Below are 24,294 nucleotides of genomic sequence, written 5' to 3'. Positions count from 1 at the left end.
TCACTGCTCAAAATCTGTTTGTTTCTTGATGTACTCTACTTTATATACCAGGGGTTGCTGCTGGTTCAAGGTTGTATTTTCTCACATAATATCCTTATCGCACTAGCTTTTACTTGTTCTTATTTTTCTCGTATGATCTCTGTACTGGTATGATGGTTTTGTATATACAATGTCATTATTTTTTCTAGAGATGATATATGCCCTTCTGCTCAGGGTAAGGGTTGGGTGGGAACTATATGTTCAGTCTAACCATTCCCTGTTCTTGCAGGTGTGAAGAGAATTGCCTGATCTGTGAAGCCACTGTGAAAAATTGTGTTAAGTGCAAAGAAGGCTACAACCTAGTCAGCGGGTCCTGTGTTACTAATCACACCTGTAACAATGGTGAGTCTTTTCCCAGGAAATCCTTGCTCCATTGCACGACCATGTTCACCAGACATTAGTCATGTTATACTGCTGTCGCTGACCTCTGACACATACTTGCCTGCTTTATGCCATTTACTACATTAGAGAAAACTTACAGGGCAATAACTGTAATGTTTGTAGTAGCTGAGATGACACTGCCTTCATAGTGCTTCCTTATTCATAAGATTATATTCGGGTAGAGTGTAAAAAGTAATTATCATGCTAAAATGAGGTTTAGATAATATACCATTGTGATGACGTAGAAAAGTAGGAAATCCTAAACACCCTGCAGGTTCCTCAGCAGAATACAGGCTACTCTATACAAAGCCTGTACATTGCAGTGAGGGACACTTTGGTTGCCAATGGGCCTTGCATGGAAACCATAGAGCATGTAGGTTGATTTAGCTGCTGGGGCAGATTTTGTAGTATTTAGACACAATAGGCCTGTGCCTGTAGGCAGCCCTGAGAAGGAGGGCTCCTGTTGAAGATGTACATATAAATATACATTTACATATGAATATACAATGTTCAGTGTATTTATATGGAGTCCTTCCCTGGAGGACACCCAGGCAAGGACAATGAGAAGGCTGCTGTGGGTCTTAGAGATTGTGAAGAGCGCACCACAGTGTTTTTGCTTTTGTTTTGTAAGGGCAGAATAATATTTTAAAATCATACGTGACTTAAAGAGGCTCTGTCACCAGATTTTGCAACCCCTATCTGCTATTGCAGCAGATAGGCGCTGCAATGTAGATTACAGTAACGTTTTTATTTTTAAAAAACGAGCATTTTTGGCCAAGTTATGACCATTTTCGTATTTATGCAAATGAGGCTTGCAAAAGTACAACTGGGCGTGTTGAAAAGTAAAAGTACAACTGGGCGTGTATTATGTGCGTACATCGGGGCGTGTTTACTACTTTTACTAGCTGGGCGTTCTGATGAGAAGTATCATCCACTTCTCTTCAGAACGCCCAGCTTCTGGCAGTGCAGACACAGCCGTGTTCTCGAGAGATCACGCTGTGTCGTCACTCACAGGTCCTGCATCGTGTCAGACGAGCGAGGACACATCGGCACCAGAGGCTACAGATGATTCTGCAGCAGCATCGGCGTTTGCAGGTAAGTCGATGTAGCTACTTACCTGCAAATGCTGATGCTGCTGCAGAATCAACTGTAGCCTCTGGTGCCGACACGATGCAGGACCTGTGAGTGACGTCACAGATCTGCACTGCCAGAAGCTGGGCGTTCTGAAGAGAAGTGGATGATACTTCTCATCAGAACGCCCAGCTAGTAAAAGTAGTAAAAACGCCCCGATGTACGCACATAATACACACCCAGTTGTACTTTTACTTTTCAACACGCCCAGTTGTACTTTTGCAAGCCTCATTTGCATAAATACGAAAATGGTCATAACTTGGCCAAAAGCTCGTTTTTTAAAAATAAAAACGTTACTGTAATCTACATTGCAGCGCCGATCAGCTGCAATAGCAGATAGGGGTTGCAAAATCTGGTGACAGAGCCTCTTTAAGGTGTGGTCTACTTGATGGACAGAGTCTAAAGTGATGGACAATCTGTGCCTACAGGCTTCTGAGATGGAAATGGCATAATTTAAATATTCCAATTACTATATAGTTTATTTTCACACATTTAACGCCTTTCCGACATTTTCCGTATGCGGTATCCATACCCCAAATGTTTGGCACCGGCTCAGAAGCTGAGTCGGTGCCATCATCGCCAGATCTCAGCTGTATCTTACAGCAGACATCCGGCTGTAATGGCGGGGACCGAAATTAGCTTCGATCCCCGCCATTAACCCCTTAAGTGCAGCGCTCAAACGTGATCGCTGCACTTAAGGTGTTTGCAGCTCATCGGAACCCCAGCAATGAAATTGCCGGGGTTCAGGTGGCTGCAATGGCAACTGGAGGCCTAATACTGGCCTCCCGGTTTGCTTACCACGGAAGTCGTTCAGGACCCGCCCGGCGGCGGAGTCTCATCGGCTTCCGTAGCCGCCGGCAAGATGGCGCCGGCTCAGGAGCTGATCCGGCGTCATCTGCGGTTGAAGTCAGCTGTATGTTACAGCTGACATCCACCTGTAACGGCAGGAACCGGAGCTATCTCCGATCCCTGCCACTAACCCCTTCGATGCAGCAATCTATAGAGATCGCTGCATCTTAGCGGTTGCTAGCAGATCGCCAGCCCTGACAGGCAATCCGGACTGGCGACTGCTGCTATGGCAACAAGAGACACAATAGCCTCCTGCTCTGCCGTTACAGAAGCCGATTAGGCCCCGCCGGGAGGCGAAGCCTAATCGGCTTGCTGTCAGTGAATAACTGACAGATCTAATACATTGCACTACGTAGATAGTGCAATGTATTAGAAAAAAAGCTTCAGACAGTTGGACCTTCAAGTCCCCTAGTGGGACTTGAAATAAAGTGAAAAAAATAAGTTTGAAAACAATAAAAGTTTAAAGTAATAAGAGAAAAAGGGTGATTGTGTTTTATTTTAAGTCCTTTATTATTGAAAAAATAATAATAAACCATACGTATTTGGTATCGCCGCGACCGTAACGACCTGAGGTATGAAAATATTATATTTATTGCACGCGGTGAACAGCGTAAAGAAAAACGGTAAAAAACTATACCAGAGTTTGTTTATTGGTCACTTTGCCCTACAAATATTGAAATAAAAAGTGATCAAAAATGGTACCTATAAAAACTATAGCTAGTCTCGCAAAAAACAAGCCCTCATACAGCTCAGTCGACAAAAAAGTTATGGTTCTCACAACTTGGCGACAGAAAAAAAATATTCTTTTTGCAAAAGTAATTTTATTGTGCAAAACGTTGTAAAACCTAAAACAGTGCCATAAATTGGGTATCGCTGGAATCGGACTGACCCGCAGAATAAAGTTAACATGTAATTTATAACGCGTGGTGAACGCTGTATAAAAAAAAACTTAAACTGTGCCAGAATTGTGTTTTTGTTTTTTTTTGGTTACCTGGCCTCCTAAAAAATAGAATAAAAGGTGATCAAAAAGTCGCATGTACCCCAAAACGTTACCAGTAATAACTACAGCTCGTCCAGCAAAAAAAAAGCCCTCATACCACTAAGTCTATGAAAAAATAAAATGAGTTAAGGCTCCAATAAGTCAGGAAATAAAAAATATGCAGTTGTGCAGCCCGAGGGAAACATTTCTTCTGTTTCAAGAGGCGATTTATCAAGGCCCTAAAATTAGGGAGCAAGGAAGGGGGGGGCCCAAACATATCTGCTGGAAGCGAGGGCGCCCGTATTATACCAGGACAACACTTTCCCAGCAAAATTCCCCAAACTGCAAAGGTGCGGAGTGTAGACCAAAAGGGGCATAAGAAAGGACGCCATATATCAGTGCGACACCAGCCTGTGTAGAAAGGATTGCTTCAAGGCGTAACACACATCTATGGATCATTTTATTGTTTTTTTTTACCCCATTATTATACCACCTGACTATGCCCCTTATATACTCTGCCCGGCTTACATGTGCCCCCACATTATAAATGGAAACACCAGCAATACTCGAACAAAACTACTACCAAGCAAAATCCGCTCTCCAAAAGCCAAATGGCGCTCCCTCCTCTCTGAACCCTATAGCGTGCCCAAACATCAGTTTCTTTCCACATAAATGGCATCGCCATACCCGGGAGAACCCTTTTAACAATTTTTGGAGTGTGTGTCTCCAGTGGCATAAGCTGGGCACAACATATTTTCCACTGAAATGGCATATCTAGGGGAAAATATTAATTTTTAATTTGCACCATCCGCACCACATTCATTTATGGAAAAGACCTGTGGAGTGAAAATGCTCACTACACCCCTTAATAAATGCCTTGAGGGGTGTAGTTTCCAAAATGGGGTCACTTTCTTTTTATTATTTCACATCTGGGCCCCTGCAATTGTGAACCAATACTTTGTAAATCGCCAAATTAGGCCTCAATTTTACATGTTACTCTTTCACTCCTGAGCCTGGTCGACTGTCAAGACAAAAGATTAGGGTCACATGTAGGGAGTTTCTAAAACCGGGAAACATTGCATAATAATTAGAGAGCTTGTCTTGTTAGGCTGGGTTCACACTACCTATTTTCAGGCGTAAACGAGGCATATTATGCCTCAATTTACGCCTGAAAATACGGCTACAATACGTCGGCAAACATCTGCCCATTCATTTGAATGGGTTTGCCGACGTACTGTGCCGACGACCAGTAATTTACGCGTCGTCGTTTGACAGCTGTCAAACGACGACGCGTAAAATGACTGCCTCGTCAAAGAAGTGCAGGACACTTCTTTGAAACGTAATTTGAGCCGTTTTTCATTGAAGTCAATGAAGTCAATGAAGAACAGCTCAAGATTACGGGCGTCAAAGACGCCTCGCAAAATGCGAAGAGGAGCTTTTACGTCTGAAACGACGCAGCTGTTTTCTCCTGAAAACAGTGTCTTTTCATACGTAAAAGCCACTTCTCGTGTGCACATACCCTTATGGTGGCACAAGCTGGGCACCACATATTGGCATATCTATGGAAAAAATCCAATTTTTACTCTGCAACATGGAATGCACACTAATTTCTACAGAACACATGCAGGGTTAACATGCTCACTACACCCCTAGGTGAGTGCATCGAGGGGTGTAGTTTCCAAAATGTTGTCAGTTCTGGGGGGTTTCCACTGTTTTGGTCCCACAGGTGCCCGGAAACCAATCCAGCAAAATCTGCACTCCAAATGGTGCTCCTTCCCTTCTGTGTCCTATCGTGTGCCCAAACAGCAGTTTATGACCACATATGGGGTATTGCCGTACTCTGGAGAAATAGCTTTACAAATGTTGGGTTCTTTTTTTTCCTTTATTTGTTGAGAAAATTAAAAATTTTGAGCTAAAGCTACATCTTATTGAAGAAAAAGGATTGTTTTTTATTTTCACTGCCCAATTCTAATAAATTCTATGAAACACCCGTGGGGTCAAAATGCTTACTACACCCCTAGATAAATGCCTCAAGGGGCGTAGTTTCCTAAATGGAGTCACTTTTTGGGCGTTTTCTTTGTTTTGTCCCCTCAGGGGCTCTGCAAATGCGACCTGGCCTCCGCAAACCATTCCTGCTAAATGTGATCTCCAAAAGCCAAATAGCGCTCTTTCCCTTCTAAGCCCTGCCGTGTGTCAAAACAGCCATTTATGACCACATGTGGGGTATTGTTTTACTCGGGAGAAATTGCTTTACATATTTTGCAGTGCTTTTTCTCCTTTAGTCCTTGTGGAAATGAGAAAAAAAGATCCCTAAACCTACTTTTTCTTTGAGAAAAAATGTAGATTTTTATTTTCAGGGCCTACTTCCAATAATTTTTAGCAAAAAATCTATGGTGTGAAAATGCTAACTATACCCCTAGATAAATTCCTAGAGGGGTGTGGTTTATAAAATAGGGTCACTTTTGTGGGATTTCCACTGTTTTGGCACCGCAAGAGCCCTTCAAACCTGACATGGTGCCTAAAATATATTCTAATAAAAGTAAGGCCCCAAAATCCACTAGGTGCTCATTTGCTTCTGAGGCCGGTGCTTCAGTCCATTAGCACACTAGGGCCATATGTGGGATATTTCTAAAAACTGCAGAACCTGGGCAATAAATATTGAGTTGCATTTTTCGGGTAAAACTTTGTGTTACCAAAAAAAAATGGATTAAAAATGAATTTCTGCAAAAAAAACACTTTGTAAATTTCACCTCTAAATTGCTTTAATTCCTGTGAAACATCTAAAGGGTTAAGAAACTTTCTAAATGCTGTTTTCAATACTTTGAGGGGTGCAGTTTTTAAAATTGGGTGACTTATTGGGGGTTTCTAATATAGAAGGCCCTCAAAGCCACTTCACAACTGAACTGGCCCCTGCAAAAATAGCCTTTTTAAGTTTTCTTGAAAATCAGAGAAATTGCTGCTAAAGTTCTAAGCCTTGTAACGTCCTAGAAAAATAAAAGGATATTCAAAAAGACTATGCCAACCTAAAGTAGACATATGGGGGATGTTAATTAGCAACAATTTTGTGTGGTATAACTGCCTGTCTTACAAGCAGATACATTTAAATTGCGAAAAATACGAATTTTTTCGATTTTAAAATTTAGTGTTTTTTTTTTACAATTAAATACTAAACATATCGAGCAAATTTTGCCAGTAACATAAAGTCCAATGTGTCACGATAAAACAATCTCAGAATCCCTTGGATAGGTGAAAGCATTCCGACGTTATTACCACATAAAGTGAAACATGTCAGATTTGAAAAATGAGGCTCTGTCAGGAAGGTCAAAAGTGGCTAAAGAGGGAAGGGGTTAAACTAAAGTCCACATTCGTGTCCTGAAGGTTTTAGTACTGTGTTAACGATTTATCAGAGCCAAATATACATTTGGCATTTAACCCCTAGCTGCACCACTCTAACTGTACGTTGTCGTGGGAGATGACTTCCCGCACAAGGACGTACAGTTACTGAGACGTTCCCAGTGCACACTGTGAGAGACTGTTTGCACAGAGAAGCAGGAAAGCAGCTGTCCCAGACAGCCAACACTCACGAGTAACCGGCAATGGACCCAGAATAGTGGTCTGCATTTCTGCACAATTGGTCGGTTGCAGATCCACCGAAGTATTGGGGGTTAGTCCTCAAGATGGGTCTAACTAAAATGCCAGAACTGCGATCCTACTTGTCCACGGACATTTCATATCATTATCCGTTGTACTGAAATACCATGACCAGACCCTGCTTTGAGGTCCTTCATAGATTTCCCATTTTAATGACAACTCCCAATGCCCCCCTACCCCCAGGATGACCCCAATTTCGATAGACTTGTTAAAATTAGGTCCCTCCATTTTTTCCGAAATCAAAACCCCAGAAAGACATTTTAATTGAGGAATCCCTGGTGCACTTCAAGGGCAGACTAAAGTTTCGCCAATATTTGCCAAATAAGCGCGCCAGATAAGGAAACAAAATGTACAAGCTGCGTGAATCTGAGACCGGATACACACACTCTTTCCAAATTTATGAGGGGAAGGACTGGACAATACAGCCCCCAAACTGTCCCTCCGTCCTGACCACAACTGGGAAGATAGTGTGGGACCTCCAGCACCCACTGTTTGATCAGGGGTACAACTTGTACTTGGACAACTGGTACACAGGTGTACCCCTGTTCAAATTTCTTCTAGACAAAAAAAGAAAAATTGGCGTGTGGGATGGTGCGACAAAAAACCAAAGGCACCTTCCCAAGACCCTCATTGGCCAATCTCTACAAATTGGCGAAAGCAGGGTATTACTGCAGGATGGGGTCCTGTATCTAAAATACAGGGACAAAAAAGATGTCTCTATGCTGACATCGATACGCGATGCCAGCTGCACCCTTGTCCCCACACGTGGGTTCTCAGCGTCCACAATGAAGCCTGTGTGCATTAAGGCATGTAATAAATTAATGGGGGGTTGACCTGAATGATTAGGTGTTAATACCGTATAGTGCCATGCGGAAAAGCAAAATTTGGTACAAAAAAATTGGCGGTGTACTCAGTAAAGATGGCACTATAGAACTCTTTTTTTTAATTTACAGGAAAGCTGGCCATCTGGGTACATATTTGGAGTACCAAGAAAAAATTAGAAAAATTATTTTACTCAGACTGTGTGGGAGAAAACTTCTGCTGCTCAAGTAGTGTTTGCCGAATTCTTCCTGGGCAGCACTTTCCAAGTGAAGTGCCTGCCACAGCAAAAAAAAGACAAGGCACAAAAAAGGTGGCATGTCTCCAAAAAAGGGGTATCCGAAAGGATACCACACATTAGTGCGACACCTGTCCATCCAGACCTGGACTCTGCATGAAGGACTCCTTCCGCATCTTCCACACCTCCATGGATTAAAAATGTTATACTTTTAAAACCCCCACCCCTCCCTATCATTCTGGTCTTTTACCATTTTTAAAATTGGACCCACTAAAAAACAAAACAAAAAACATCTCATTATTCCCCTAGATGAATACCTAATACTATAACAAATGTGTGATCTGCACATTTTTTTTTATTTTTATTTTTTTAGGCCTATGCTTGTGGCCAAAAATCATCCAAGCAAAAATAAGGCCTCAAAATCCTTCTGCTCCTTCACTTTCAGGCACTGCTAGGTGTCCAGACAACATATTTAGACTACTTTGGGAGTATTTCTGAATTTAGAAGAAATAGCCCAATAAATGTTCAGGTGCTTTCCTTCACTTACATGCTCTGTGCCTGAAAAATATGTCCAATAAATGACGCATTTGTAAAAAATGTAACCTTTACTTCCATTGTGAGCCCTGCCATGGGTCCAAACAGCCGTTTATTACCACATATGGGGTATTGCCGTAATCCAGAGAAATTGCTTTACAAATGTTAGGGTTTTTTTTTCTTCTTAATTCCTTGTAAAAATTAAAATTCAGAAAAAAGCATTCATCTTCAGACTAATTCCAATAAATTCCTCAAAAAACCTGTAAGGTCAAAATGCTAACTCTACACACCTCAAGGAATTTTTCTAGGGGTAGTTTCCAAAATGGCATTACTTTTGGGGTGTTTCCTCTGTTTTGGCCCCCTCAGGGTGTTGCAAACGCTACATGGCACCGAAAATGACTCCAGCAAATTCTGCAGTCCAAAATCTAAATAGCGCTCCTTCCCTTTTGAGCCCTGCCATGGGTCCAAACAGCCGTTTATTACCACATATGGGGTATTGCTGTAATCGGGAGAAATAGCTTTACAAATGTTGGGGTGCTTTTTCTCCTTTATTCATTGTAAAAATTAAAAATTCGTTTTTTTCTGAAAAAGTAGATTTTCATCTTCAGACTAATTCAAATAAATGTATCAAAAAAAACTGTGGGGTGAAAATGCTAACTATGCCCCTAGATAAATTCCTAGAGGGTGTGGTTTACAAAATGGGGTCACATTCGGGGGGTTTCCACAGTTTCGGCACCGCATGATCTCTTCAAACCTGACATGGTGCCTAAAATAGATTCTAATAAAAGGAGGCCCAAAGTCCTCTAGATGCTCCTTTTTGTTTCTAAGGCCGGTGTTTCAGTCCATTATCGTACTAGGGCCACGTGTCAGATATTGCTAAAAATTGCAGAATCTGGGCAATAAATATTGAGTTGCGTTTCTCTGGTAAAACCACTTATGTTGCAGGGGAAAAAAAGCATTACAAATGAATTTTGGCAATAATAATGAATTTTGTAAGTTACACCTCTACTTTCCTTTTAATTCCTGTGAAACGCCTAAAGGGTTAACACACCTTCTAAATGCTGTTTTGAATACTTTGAGGGGTGCAATTTTTAAAATGGGGTGATTTTATGGGGACTTTCTAATATATAATTGCCTTGTAACGTCCTAAAAAAATAAAGGACGTTCAAAAAATGATGCAAACTTAAAGTAGACAAACTATTTTGTGTGGTATTACTATCCCTGCTTTATTAGCAGATACGTTTAAATTTAGAAAAGCACAAATTTTTGCAAATGTTCTCTAAGTTTTGGTGTTTTTCAAAAATAAATGTAGAATTTTCGACCAATTGTTTCTATAACATAAATTACAATTTGTCACGAGAAAACGTTCTCCGAATCGCTTGGATACATAAAAGCAGTCCAAAGTTATTTCCACATAAAGTGACACATGTCAGATTTGAAAAAATCTTCTGTGTCCACAAGGCAAAACAGGCGACGTCCTAGAGGGGTTAAATTGTGCAGATTTTGTACTATGCAAAGGCTGATGTCACACTTATTGCACCCAAAACCTGCCATGTAATTCTAGACAGTGCAAATTTAGAAAGTTAGATTATGTCTACAACCTTTCTATGATGGTGCCATTCTAACTTTTTTTTTTTTTTTTATTTCCCTGTAAATCAGCTGACGAAATGTTCTGTGAGATGGTGAAGTCCAGCAAACTCTGTGAACGGAAGCTATTCATCCAGTTCTGCTGTCGGACTTGTATGCTGGCCGGCTGATCCTGAAGTGTCTTCTACTTCCCACCATGGCGTGATTTCTGCCGATGTAGTGTCCAGAACACACACTTCTGGCAATGGTGCTAACCGGATGGCATTAATCCATTTCATGCCAAGGCTAACTGGCAACTAATGGTTAAAAGGCCGTCTGCTTCACGATAACCCCATTGTGTTGTATTGTTAAACATTGACTACAAGCAATGTTTCTAGAAGAAATTTCAAACTTTTATTTAATTCTCAATTCCTAACCGGTCATGTTTTAGTTGCCCAGTCTCCCAGTGCCCATCTTTATCAGCTCGAAATTGTAGTCTGAGTGACAATAGATATTCCAGTAAATTATGACAGTGGGGAGGGCTGCAGTATTAATTCAGGGTGAACTTTTCCTTTATCGTATTCCTAGCAGTAAGAAGGAACATGTGTCTTGCATATGAACATATGGCTTTAGACTGGAAGTCAGCCTTATGCTTCTGAAGAATTGTCGTGGTGTCTCCTGACATATTATTGGGTTGGTTGGATCACTTTGGTAGCTGCTATATACTTTCATAGGTCACAGGGCATGTACAGAAGATGGTAAAGTACAAATTGACACACAACCCTTTTATTTTTACACCCTTGAGGTCGCACACAATTGAATGCACAAATATTTAGTAACACGTCTTGGGGTTCACATAAGGAATATTTCACTTGAGCACGATTTCCAGTCTTCTCACACACCCCCAACGTATTATAGGATTGTTTTGTCAGCATGGTTTTATTCGTTTTAAATTGACATAAAGGAAAGAAAACAAAAAAAGTCACTCTTGCACAAGGTAACCATTGTATGTAACAGGTATGGATCTGTCTATTTGTGATCGGATGACTTGGCAAATCCGAGCAAGGTAAGGTATCTGTCAGTTTTCCGTTTTCATTGCATGTTTTTCACCACAGTCGTGGCTGCTTTGATAACTCGGGGAGTATTTCCAGATGCCAGCTAAGCTTGTAATTTATATTGTATTATAAGTGCAGACTGGAGAAGTACTTCATAAACTCCTGATCTATCCACCTCCCCTTTCCTGAAAAATGAAATTCATATTGAGACAACCAACAGATAGAATCGCCTTTAATTCATATATGCAAGGTGCTCAATGATGAACACCCCTTCTCTCACCGACGCAGTCGACACGGATTTGTGGTTAAATCTCAGCGGTACCGCGACTCGTAAGGACTTCAATGTTTCTCCACGGGAAAGAAAGTTGCAAGCAGCCCTTTATAGATTGTTTGCATTTTTTATGAGGTCACTTGCAGCTTTCCAATAGAGAAACATTGAAGTTGTCCACAAGTCATGGCTTTGCTGCAATTTTACTGCAAATTGTTGACAAATCCCTGCTGCTGTGGAGCCCTAACCTCAAAGGCTAATTCCCCTCAAAATCTGACAATTCAGTTGACTGCGATATCCATCTCCCTCCATGTCATATTCCCAGGGATCCAGGTAGTGGAGACATAAGGTGGTGTTTGGTTGGGTTCTTACTGGTGAGCTGCCTTAGTTGGTCCTGTCTGTCCTGGTGAGAAAAGTTTGGTTCCAAAGGTTTTCCATGGCTAAAGCGGAGAGTTTTGAGCGTTAATTCTTATTTACATTTGGGTTATGTTTATGGGTTCAATAGGTTCTGACCAATGGAAGCATGTTCAGTCAGTGTGAAGGGATTTAGGCCTTATAAAAATGTTATCCCTTTTTTTTTTGTCCTTTTTAATTATTAAAATAAACATTGGTTCATATATCTTGTAGAAAGAGAGTACACTTTCAGCAATCTTTTTAGATATCTTGCATTGTCCTGAAATAAATTGAAACACTGGCTCCAATTAGCATGTATTGCTAGGATAGAAAAATAGTTGCACTCTAGGCTACTCCATAAAAAAACAGTGCCTGCCGCTCTTGTCCACAGGCTGTTTCTGGTATTGCAGTTCAATCCCATTCAAGCGAGCTGCAGTGCAAGACACAATACAATGACAAGAGTTGGTTCTGTGGAAAAAGCAAAGACACTTTTTAAAGAAAAAAATAAATATATATATATATATATATATATATATATATGTATGCAAAGGCTCGGCTAAATCAGCTGTAGTGTTTAAGGACCCCACCAAACATCTCCACTTTTTCAGCTTCTTGAAGACCTCTGGTTGGAGCATCGGGAAAGAGGGATATTGGAATTTACACATCCGTTTTTGTTTTTCTTTTTTTTCTTTTATTTTATAGTGTAGTTACACTCTAAGGGTATGTTCACATGCACTGTTCTCAGACGTAATTCGGCGTTTTACGCCTGAAAAAACGACTCCATTATGCCTACAAACATCTGCCCATTGCTTTCAATGGGTTTTCGAAGTTCTGTTCCCACGAGCTGTCAAAATACGGCGCGTAAAAAGGCGCCTGCGAAAAAGTGTCACTTCTTGGGCTGTTTTCGGAGCAGTTTTTCATTGACTCCATTGAAAAACCGCTCAAATAACGTCCGTAAAATACGCAGCTAAAAAACGCAAGTTGCTACAAAAACGTCTGAAAATCAGGAGCTGTTTTCACTTGAAAACCGCTCCATATTTTCAGATGTTTTTGGTCACTGCCTGTGAACATACCCTAAATATTCTTATTCTGGGCTGTCCGAGGCAATTATCAGAGGAAAGACCAGCAAATACTAGATAATGATATATATTATACAATTGTTTTACCCTTTTTGCTGGATTAACCCTTTTAATATGAATATATTTTCAAATAATCTTTTGACATCTCTGTTCCAGGAATATTGTGAAAAAAGTTGAGATTTGTATATAATATATATTTCAAAGTTCTGTCCTTAATATAATCCTCTATTATAATTGAAGCTTTTTTTTTTCTTAATTCTTTGTATCATTTGTATAGGAAACTATGCCTGAAGAACCATTGCCAAAATTGTACATAGGCCTTTAGATGTCAGTGTAGAAGTCGAATTCTCTGCGCTGCACGGCCCCTAAAGGGAATACGTTTTTATGTAATGTGTTTCCAAATGCTCGGCACTGTTTTTACATATTATTATTTTTTTTCCTTAAATTATAACGTCAGACTGTGTATTATTTTCCCATAAATTGTCTTTTTTGTATTAGAAATATTTGTCTGGTGTTTCTATGTCAGGTCTGCATATACAGTATGAGTTAAGCTTACTCCTCCATTTCAAAGAGGAGCTGTCCGCTCGCCTGCCTTAGTAAATAATTGCGTTCTCCATGAAATAAGGCTGGTGCACGTTTTCTTAGAGCTTTTTGTTGTGGCGTTGCTTCTGGAAATGCAAACATGTTTGTCCCCACACAGTGACATTGTCAGTACTGATTTTACAGTGTCAGATTATATAGGGAAACACCTTATTGACAAAACACAATGTTTACAATTTATTCATACTTTTTCCAGGAGGAATAACTGAGGAAAAGCACAACACAGTTCTAAAAATGCTCTAGAAATTTTGTTTCGTGCGGAATGCAAGTATTCACTAAAACAGGCATGTCGAGATCTAACCGGTCCAAGTGCACCTGTTCTTTTACACATAATGAAGACAAATGTTCTGTGCTCTGAAACAAATCTTTTGTAATTCCCCTACTGAATTCATGAGGTGCTAGAGGCCTGACCTGAGGAACAATGCACATTATACTTAATACCTCAGTGTCAGAAATTCTGAGTGATCTATGCTACACTAGGTTATTGCTGAATAGGCATGCCTCTACCTATGGGGGTTAGCGCAGAAAATGGACTACGTTTCCGATCGGCAAGTGTGCGCCTGCGCACCTCTCCATGGCTGATTGGCTCCATGAACGGCCTCCTATTGGCCCACGGATCAGCTGTGGAGGCTGGTACTCTTTCGCTCTCGGTGATTGGGAGTGTATACTGACGTACTTTGGCTTACGTCATAGACGGACTTTACAAGAGGGGAGGATTTCCCGGCGCGTCGCCATTAGCCCCATTTCCCCTGAGGACGTTACAGCAGTAACGAAACATGTCGGGGGGGCTCTTCAATTTTTAATTCCTGCTTGCTGGTTAAACTAAATCACACACTATAATCACTGACGGCTAAGTCAGCGGTCGTGGCACGTTGGTTCATAGGTGTATCACACTAGTGCATGGACAGCAGTCTTGCATACGTTTACCCGGCAATCAAGCAGTGATATTTTTAACTTTCATGTGGTCTGTCCTATTGCTATATATAGCACATTAAAGAATTTACTTTATTTATTTATTTATTATCTTTCATGGCAGTTGGAAAACAGGGCTTTTTTGCCTAACGGCAATTAGTTATTATTGTGTATTGCGCCCACCAACTACCCAGGATCCTTTTCATTCTTGTTAGCGCAGAAAATGCCACACAACTTTACTATGTGATTTCCTTCTGTCTCTTCTTCCTCTGGTCTTCCCTTGGTCAGTAAACTAACAAGGCGGTCCTTCAGTTTAACCAATGTTTTACGCTGGGAAACAGTTACTAGAAGCCCCCCTGCGTCTTCTCCTGGCAATGCCCTCTGCTATCCTGTACAATGGTGATGTTTGCCACTCCTCTACATCTTCGCAGAAGTTATTTAAAGTTGAAACGCTGGTGGTTCAAGTGGTGTAGTCTTCTGCGCACGCTCTTGTGCCACTGTCACGGCCGAGTGGTGTCAATACAAAGTAGATAAACTTCAGCAATAGGTGAAGAATAATGTTGTCCACTGCCCATGCTTGACCTGTGCAGAGGACGGGCAAACCACGCATGCGTGGATTGCACAGGGAGAGAAACATAGCTGTTATATGGGGGTGTCCTACTGCTCAAGCTGGTAGAGAACGTTCTACTGGAGGATGGCTCTAGTAGCGCCAAAATATAAACAACCAACTGTTTAGCATGGGGTATTTTGGGAGATCATGGCAGATAAATTGTATCGTTTTGAAAAATGATTTATATTTGACAAGTTGTTCTTTTGCAAATGGGATACAAGGGGCCGCTTTTATGATACTGGGAATACTCCTTTAAAGAACAGCCTTTTAATAGACAAAAAAATACTTACTCTTAATAGCCTATCCTGAATATCTCATTCTTTACTTCATCAGTTTCAGACCATGAAAAAGGAAGCATTTCTGTTATCTCAATCTACAGAACCTGAGGTAGTCCAAAGAACTTCCATCCTGATCAATAAAATTCCTACTTGCCTAAAATGTCGTTTGATTCTTTACTTTAATAGGTCAATTCGTACAAAAACAGACTTTACCCCAACCTTCTATACTTCTCTTACACCTTACTGACACTTATCAGAATTGCATGTCAGAAATTAAAAATGTAATTGAAAAGGGGACACGGTTTTGGTGCACATTTTTGTTTTACAGAATGGACCATAGTCCGCTGCTTCATGGAGAACCGGCTGCTGAGATGATGTACCCCCCACCTCCCCCCGTCCCCCCCCCCCCCCCCCCCCCCCCCGTCCCAACACAAAACTAGACTGGCGGCTCTTTACGGGCACTGTTGTACCACCACTTGTTTAAAAGGTGTGCGTGGTGACGGTCATTTAGATGCGGCATAATGACTATTGGAAAATAATTGAGAATTGGTTACCATATCATGAGGAATTGGCCAAATAAATGTTGTTGCCCAGTTTCCAGTGTTATGTGTGATCAACCTGCATCATTTGTCTGGCATTGTATGAAAATGCTTGCTTGTGTGATACTGCCTATAACCATTGTGTTAGCTAGCAGCCCATGCTATCAATTCAAGCTTGTTCATTGAGGGCCACGTTCTGACGTTACAGTACTGTACATGTGGATGAAGTTTTTAAAACCCTATCCACATATAGCAGATGAAAATCTGAGCATGCACATTCTTTTGCTGCAGATTTGCCCTCTTGCAATTGTTCCGTACTATATTTTATACGTGAACTCCTGGAGGTTTACTGCACAAGCTTTTTTTTTTCTTTTATAAAAATTGTATTAAAATGATTTAGTGAAATGTAAGGAAACATCTGACAACAGATTGAACACAGAAGCTTTTATAATTTTCTAAATTACCTTTTTAACGATAGTCTACAAATTGCTACTTATAAACCAACCGGTCGCTGTCAGCATGTTGTCACGAAGGCAATTTTACACTGGCCGAAGAGATAAGCTGCCGGTGCAGCGAGCGCTGACCAACGAGACATCGTTGATCGGCGCTAGTTTGTTCCTGTCGCACGGGCCTATGGATAGGGACGAGCGGTCTTTACTTCGATCGCTCATACCCATAAATTATCATGTCCGCAGCATGTCTCCCTGTTTACACAGGGAGATGTTCTGCCGACAATGATATTTCACTTTTTTTTTAAAACGATAGGACCAGCGTATGATCGTGCGTTTGCTCGCTCTTCTGCTGATCGCTGCCCTGTTTACACAGGGCAATTATCGTCAACGAGAGTTATATTAGTGCTCATCTGTCCGATAATCGTCCTGTGTAAAAACCCCATTAGTGAGAAGACATTCTCTGACCGTAGATCTGATTCAATTAAAGAGTTCCTGCAATACTGCTATGGAAATCCATAAGATCTGAATATGTAAATTTATTGTAGAGTAAAAACATTTTTTACAATATTTGCCTGGTCTAAAGGCGCAAAAATGTTGCAGACATGACATTTATTTGTTTAGCATAATTCTACGTTTGTTGGAACATGTTCCAACGAAGTACTTGCACGCCTATGCACAGATTTTGTGCGTTTTGCACAATCTGTAAAGTTCGCTCAGTTTTCGTTACTAGGACGCTCCGCTCAGTGGATACAGTTATGTGAATCGCTTTAGCAGAAAAAGGTAGTATGCTGCCCTCTGTTGGCGAAATGTAGTAGTAAAAGTTTGTTTATCTTTAACTCTTCATTGAAGAGAGAAGCTTCATTCGCACCTTTCAATTGTGGCTGAATGTCCACATCCACCCCTCCAATGATCGCAATGACCACTGCTTCCGGGGAGAAATGTATGTAATGTTCCTGTCATGTCATATAATGTGAACTTCAGATCTTTCAGTTAACGGTGGGACCTGTCTAATGTCTGTAAAGTAATGGCAGAGGAGAAAACTATGTGGGGTATCTGTTAGTTTTCTTTCTTCCTTCCACATGCTTTTCTTACACAGGGGCCTTAGGTTGTCTGTGTCCACCCCTGGGTCAGACCCCACTGACTGACTGTCTGTTTACGCCATTATCCTTTTGCTAGAATACGCCATAACTTATCAGTTGGTCTCTGCCCAAGGGTCTGGCCCGTAATCATATTTACACAAGGTGCCCAGCTGTGAAATCCTGTCCTAAGAACTTTATTGAATATTTTTAGTGCTTTATTACCGATCGGAAAATATAGGTCTTACTGAATATAAATTGGTCTCCATAAAAGAAAAAGCGTAAACCGTATGGAATACAATGAATGCAAAATGCCAGTGGTTTGAAATAAGAAAATCCTTCCATGTCCTGCAAATGGAGTGTGGGTCTATGATCTATGCAATGGTCACCTCTCTGTCTCCTGTAGCTGCTTCCGGATAACCCTTCATAATACTGGTGCTATGGATAGTATGTGGCATCATGAGGTGTTGGGTCATGATAGGCATTTAGATGCCAGGGAATCTGATAAATAACTTACTAGGTAACCCATTTGTTGTTGCTTTTCATCCTTGGCGCTTCTACGTATTAGGGAATGTTCTTTAGGACAGGGTTTTTCTACTGCGGCCTCGCCAATGGTAGAAGTCCATCCCCACCTCAGTTTGAGAAACACCACTTTAGAATATACTATCAGAAATCCAGGAAACTGTTTGTCTATTGACATTAATACAGGCATACTCAACGGAAATATGTCCCCATTTTTACTTTCAATTTAAAGATTAAATAATAAAAAAAATTAAGTATTTTTTTTTTATATCATTTGTCTGGAAATATGAAAGATTACAGAATATATTTCTGATTTTGGCCAGCAGAGGGAGCTAATTTAAAATAGTTGTGAAGACAAGCAGACTGTAAAACAGATTAGGCCTCTCACTGCTTGTGACCTCATACCTCCCCTCGCCTCTCCTTGTAGCTCTGTGCCAAAGGTGGGGGTAGTAGGTTTCCTTCAATACCACTGTGCAATGCCATTTTGTTGGTGTATGCCCAGTGGTAAAGTCTTTAGGGCTCATTCAGGGCAGTCTGTATCACGTCCGTGTGACGGCTGTTAAACCGACGCCCGTCACACAAACTCATGTATTTCAATGGGGCTGTTTACACGACTTGTTTCAAAGGGGCGTGTGAATGGTCCATGAAAAAATAGGACATGTCCTATTGCTGCGTGACTGGTCTATGGGGGATTCGTGACGACGCGTCCTGCATGGGTTCATTTCGGAGGTGAAAACGTCAGTTTTTCATGTCCAAAATTGCAGACGTTCGTCTGAATCTAGCCTTCGCTACATGCACATGTTGTGAAATTCTGGTGCAGAAAATCAGCAAAATTGCAGGTAAATCCACTGGTAAAATCTGCACCTAAGGCTGGGTTCACACAAGCATGTTCGGTCCGTAAGGGACGGAACGTATTTCGGCTGCAAGTCCCGGACCGAACACAGTGCAGGGAGCCGGGCTCCTAGCATCATAGTTCTGTACGACGCTAGGAGTCCCTGCCTCTCCGTGGAACTACTGTCCCGTACTGAAAACATGATTACAGGACAGTTGTCCCGCAGCGAGGCAGGGACTCCTAGCGTCGTACATAACTATGATGCTAGGAGCCTGGCTCCCTGCACTGTGTTCGGTCCGGGACTTGCGGCCAAAATACGTTCTGTCCTTTACGGACCGAATATGCTCGTGGGAATCCAGCCTAAGGGTAAGGCCTCACTGCATTTATGTTGCGTTTTGAAACTGCAGCAAGTCATTTTTCAATATAAGTCAATGGTGACATTTTGGTTATGGACCGACTGCTGCTATTATATTACAATGTGTATTTTGTGCAGTAACTGCATCTTCATAATGTCCGACCGCATGCAGTTAATGACGGCGCTGCCAAAGTTGATGCTGAACTGCTTGCGTTTTGCTAACAGTTCTGCAATACAATGTAATGAACTAGATACAGGAAGCACCTAACAAACTTCAACACGGGTGAAAACTGTCCATCAATTATTTCCTTTAAAAACGCAATAGAACTGCAGCGTTACAGAGACAAAAAACGCATGCAGTTGACCGCATGCGGTTTTCAAACGCAACAAAACAGTGTCAACAACGCACCGTGTGGCCTTACCCTAATGGTGTGTTTTTTAGGTTTGGATTTTGGTGCGTTTTTTAAAAAAATTTAAAACGTCATCCAGGGAGGCTGAACTGGAAGAAGTAGCAGGGCATTCCGGGTAAGTATAAATGACAAAAAAATTTCTGTTGCAAGTTTTGCATCGGAATTACTGCGATTCTTCCGCAAAAGTCGCAACACTAGGCATTTTGTTGTGGGTTTTAAATTTCCATTGAATTCAATGGGGAAAACCAGCAACAGAAAAGCAATGAAAACGCTGCAAAAATTGTCATGCCGTGGATTTAGGTTCCACAGGTCAATTTATTAACTTTTTCCGCAGCGTGGGCATGAGATTTTCCAAGTTTCATCTACTTTGCAGAAATTCCACAGCATTTACAGTAGCAACACAGAATTCCATTGTGGAGATTCTGCAGCGGTTTACGCCAGGTTCCCACATAGCATACTTTGATGATACTGTATTCCGCTGTGGATTTGCTGCACAAAAATAATCTGCATGTAACGTGCATCGTGTGCATTTGGCCTTAGTCTGTAGTGAAAGACTTAAGTGAAATCACCAGTGCCAAAGAAGTACATAATTAGATATATAATATGAGAGATCACATATAGACTGATTCAATGTCATACAGTGCAGTGTGCGGTGCATTACATTCAGAGCGTAGCTTAGATACTCCCACATAGCACAGTGCAGTACAAATCTAGGCTACTCTCCATATAATGCACAACACCATGTGGGGGTGTATCTAAGCTGCTCTATATATACGCACACATGGGGTGTATCTTAGTGGTAATGCAGGATGACTTAAATATCCTTAGCCCTTGTTCAGACAATAGAAAATTCAGGCTGATTCTGATGCGGATTCTGCTGAAAAAAAGGAAATGTCGTTCCTTCTTGATGTGTATTCTGCCAGAAAACCGCATCAGGAAGTCACGCATAGATTTCCACCATTGAATGGGTCTTCGCTGCATACTGATCCATGTCCATTTTTAGCAACAAAAAGTGGTAGAAATCGTAGGGTTAAGAAATTGTCTTCACATAGCCGTAGTGAGGAGAGGGGGTTAAATGTCTCTAGTGTATATCGGAATTGACTGGTATGGGCAGGGCCACTTCTAGTTTTTCTGCTGTCTGAGGTGAAAATTGAAATGGTGCCCTCCAGATCTTGATTGACATTCCCCCTGGCTGTTCTACATCACTATCCACCTCATCCAACTCCAGCAGGTGCGCCATTGCCTTGTACTCCCCTGGCATATGCAGTGCAGTAATGAAGCTGGGTAGTGTACACCTCCCTGCACAGTGCATGCCCAAGTAGTACAACCAAGGCAATGGCACAACTGAGAAATTTGGAGGAGGCTGCAAGTGATATATAACAGCCAGGGGGATGTCAATCAAGCATGGAAAGATGGTTTTGGAGGCAGGACTATGACTCTTCAGGATAGCGGCACAGCCCCATGACCCTTTTTAATGAGTAATTAGCATATAGTGTGTGCCGTCTTAAAAGTTGATTTTATAGATTTTGCTGCATCTGAAAAAAACATACAGGGGAATAATGTTTGGAAGTATTTTCAGGTCATGTATTACCGCATGGTGGTAGTTCAAGGGCTTAAAGCTACCAGGCAGGTTTCCGTTAAATATACAATGAATTTAAAACCATTCCATCTGGCCTGACATTTTGTTATAAATATCTTATATAATTACAGATTCAGAACCAAGTTTAATACATAAATACAGTACTGGAACAAAGCTGTGTGTATATACAGCACCATAAGCAAGATCAGTGCATACACCGCGTTCCAAATTATTATGCAAATGTTATTTTTCGCTGATTTTCCTAAATAGTCGATGCAAATGACAGTCAGTATAATCTTCAAGCCATCAACCGTTGGAGTATAATGCAAATTTTATTGAACAAATCTATTGATAACAGATTTTTTTTAGAAGTAAAAAACTCAAAATGCACGGTTTCAAATTATTATGCACAACAGAGATCAAAACATTTTAAAGGTTGTAAAGAGAACTAAAATGGTAATTTGTTGAATTTGCAGCATCAGGAGGTCATATTTACAGAAATCAAAAGCTCTTTCAATCAAAAAAAACGTGACAGGCCAAGTTACATGTTAACATAGGACCCCTTCTTTGATATCACCTTCACAATTCTTGCATCCATTGAATTTGTGAGTATTTGGACAGTTTCTGCTTGAATATCTTTGCAGGATGTCAGAATAGCCTCCCAGAGCTTCTGTTTTGATGTGAACTGCCTCCCACCCTCATAGATCTTTTGCTTGAGGATGCTCCAAAGGTTCTCAATAGGGTTGAGGTCAGGGGAACAGGGGGGCCACACCATGAGTTTCTCTCCTTTTTATGCCCATAGTAGCCAATGACACAGAGGTATTCTTTGCAGCATGAGATGGTGCATTGTCATGCATGAAGATAATTTTGCTACGGCAGGTACGGTTCTTCTTTTTGTACCACGGAAGAAAGTGGTTAGTCATAAACTCTACGTACTTTGCAGATGTCATTTTCACACCGTTAGGGACCCTAAAGGGGCCTACCAGCTCTCTCCCCATGATTCTAACCCAAAATATGACTCCGCCACCTCCTTGCTGACGTCGCAGCCTTGTTGGGACATGGTGGCCATACACCAACCATCCACTACTCCACCCATCTGGGCCATCCAAAGTTGCACGGCACTCATCTGTAAACAACACGGTTTGAAAATTAGTCTACATGTATTTCTGAGCCCACTGCAACAGTTTCTGCTTGTGAGCATTGTTTAGGGGTGGCCGAATAATAGCTTTATGCACACTTGCAAACCTCTGGAGGATCCTACACCTTGAGGTTCACAGGACTCCAGAGGCACCAGCGGCTTCAAATACTTGTTTGCTGCTTTGCAATGGCATTTTAGCAGCTGCTCTCCTAATCCTATTAATTTGTCTGGCAGAAACCTTCCACATTATGCATTTATCTGAACGAACCCGTCTGTGCTCTGAATTAGCCACAAATCTTTTCACAGTACGATGATCACGCTTAAGTTTTCTTGAAATATCCAATGTTTTAAAACCTTGTCCAAGGTAATGCACTATTTCACGCTTTTCGGCAGCAGAGAGATCCTTTTTCTTTCCCATATTGCTTGAAACCTGTGGCTTGCTTAATAATGTGGAACGTCCTTCTTAAGTAGTTTTCCTTTGATTGGGCACACCTGGCAAACTAATTATCACAGGTGTCTGAGATTGATTACAATGCTCCAAAGAGCCCTAAAACACAATACCATCCATGAGTTTAATTGAAAAACTAATAATTAAATGTTTATGACGCTTAAATCCAATGTGCATAATAATTTGGAACATGGTGTATATACAGCACCATAACCAAGATCAGTACATATATACTGCAGCAGAACCGAGCTCAGTATGCAAATACAGCATCGGAACCAAGCTCATTGTCACTGCTCTGGTGGTATGTGGACCCACTAGCCTGATCCATCGTAGCGGAGTAGCAGCTGGCCAAACTACAGTCAATGAAAGTCTGTAGAACAGAGTACTGTATAGAAATTCTGACAGACGTGGTGGGCACAGATGACGCTTGGTGTGGCACAGAGGATGAATTCGACGCCAACACAATTACTGTATACGGATACAGGAAACCGGATCAGGGAACAGGATACAATTAAGGGACTATTTGCTAAATGAACATCGGTAGATGCAACAACACTCAGGCAAGCAGGGGAAGGGCAGAGCCCTTTTTATAGTCCAGGGTGTAAGGGGATTGGCCGGGAAACTATACACAGGTGCGCACGCTTGTCCTTTAAGGCCAAGAGAGAGCGTGCGAACCCTACAGAACACAGAGGGGAGCTGCAGCCCTGTGTGGTGGCATCTCTGGGGAGGGAGACGCCGGCATGAAGAAAGTGTCTTGCGGTCGCAGATACAGGTAAGTAGGACGTGCCCGCGGGCACAATTCTCAGTACATATATACAGCACCAGAACAAAGCTCAGTACATAAATACAGTGCCAGAACCAAGCTCACTACATAAATACACTACATAAATACAGCACTAGAAAAAAAGCTCAGTACATAAATACAACACCAGAACCAAGCTCAATTCAGAAATACAGCACCAGCACAAATACAATCAATTTAGTGCAACCCCTGCCGTATAGGTTTGTACGGCGTAAAATTACAGCTCTCAGCATGGCTCGTACAATGATAGGATATCCTGGGAGATGCTGTTTCACAAAAAAAAAAAAAAAATCATACCACCTATCATCTCGCTGCAGATCATACAGTGACTATAGTACTGATTAGAGGCAGAATAAACATTTACATTGTGATTCACAGGTGATGTCCTCAGATTCTAGTTGTTCGTTTTTCTCTTTTTTTTTTCTCCATCCGGTTCAGACTTCTATGATGACTTTTCCTGGCCACAGCCCATTTCTACAGTTTGCCCCTCAGATGTCTTCAGCTTCTCACTTTTCAAACATTTTTGCACCTATATACGGAGATAAAATTCTTATGGTGCCACACACCATGCCCCTAAATATAATCGCGCCATACATTGCACCTCTAAATATAATAGTGCCATACACTGTGTCCCACACACACAGTGCCCCTGTAGATAGTGCCTCCATAGAGCCCCTGTAGATAGTGCCCCACATAGAGCTCCCTGTAGATAATAGCCTCTGTAGATAGTGCTCCATATGTAGCCCCCTATAGATAGTG

The 24,294-nt window shown here is 41.4% G+C and overlaps 1 protein-coding gene across 1 annotated transcript in view; it reads left to right on the top strand.

Moving 5' to 3' along the window:
• PCSK6 (proprotein convertase subtilisin/kexin type 6) overlaps positions 1-13,440 on the top strand; it is a 241,797-nt gene extending 228,357 nt beyond the window's left edge. Inside the window, exons 20-21 of the mRNA XM_075858267.1 lie at positions 269-381; positions 10,281-13,440. Of these exons, the coding sequence (XP_075714382.1) occupies positions 269-381; positions 10,281-10,378 (211 nt within the window). The 3' untranslated portion in view covers positions 10,379-13,440. The remainder of the gene's footprint in view (positions 1-268; positions 382-10,280) is intronic.
• The last annotated feature ends 10,854 nt before the right edge of the window (positions 13,441-24,294 follow it).

Source organism: Rhinoderma darwinii, chromosome 3 (assembly GCF_050947455.1).
Source record: "Rhinoderma darwinii isolate aRhiDar2 chromosome 3, aRhiDar2.hap1, whole genome shotgun sequence".
In the NCBI taxonomy this organism is placed as follows: domain Eukaryota; kingdom Metazoa; phylum Chordata; class Amphibia; order Anura; family Rhinodermatidae; genus Rhinoderma; species Rhinoderma darwinii.
The sequence above is the reverse complement of the archived record's forward strand: the minus strand, read 5'-3'. Positions and strand labels throughout refer to the sequence as shown.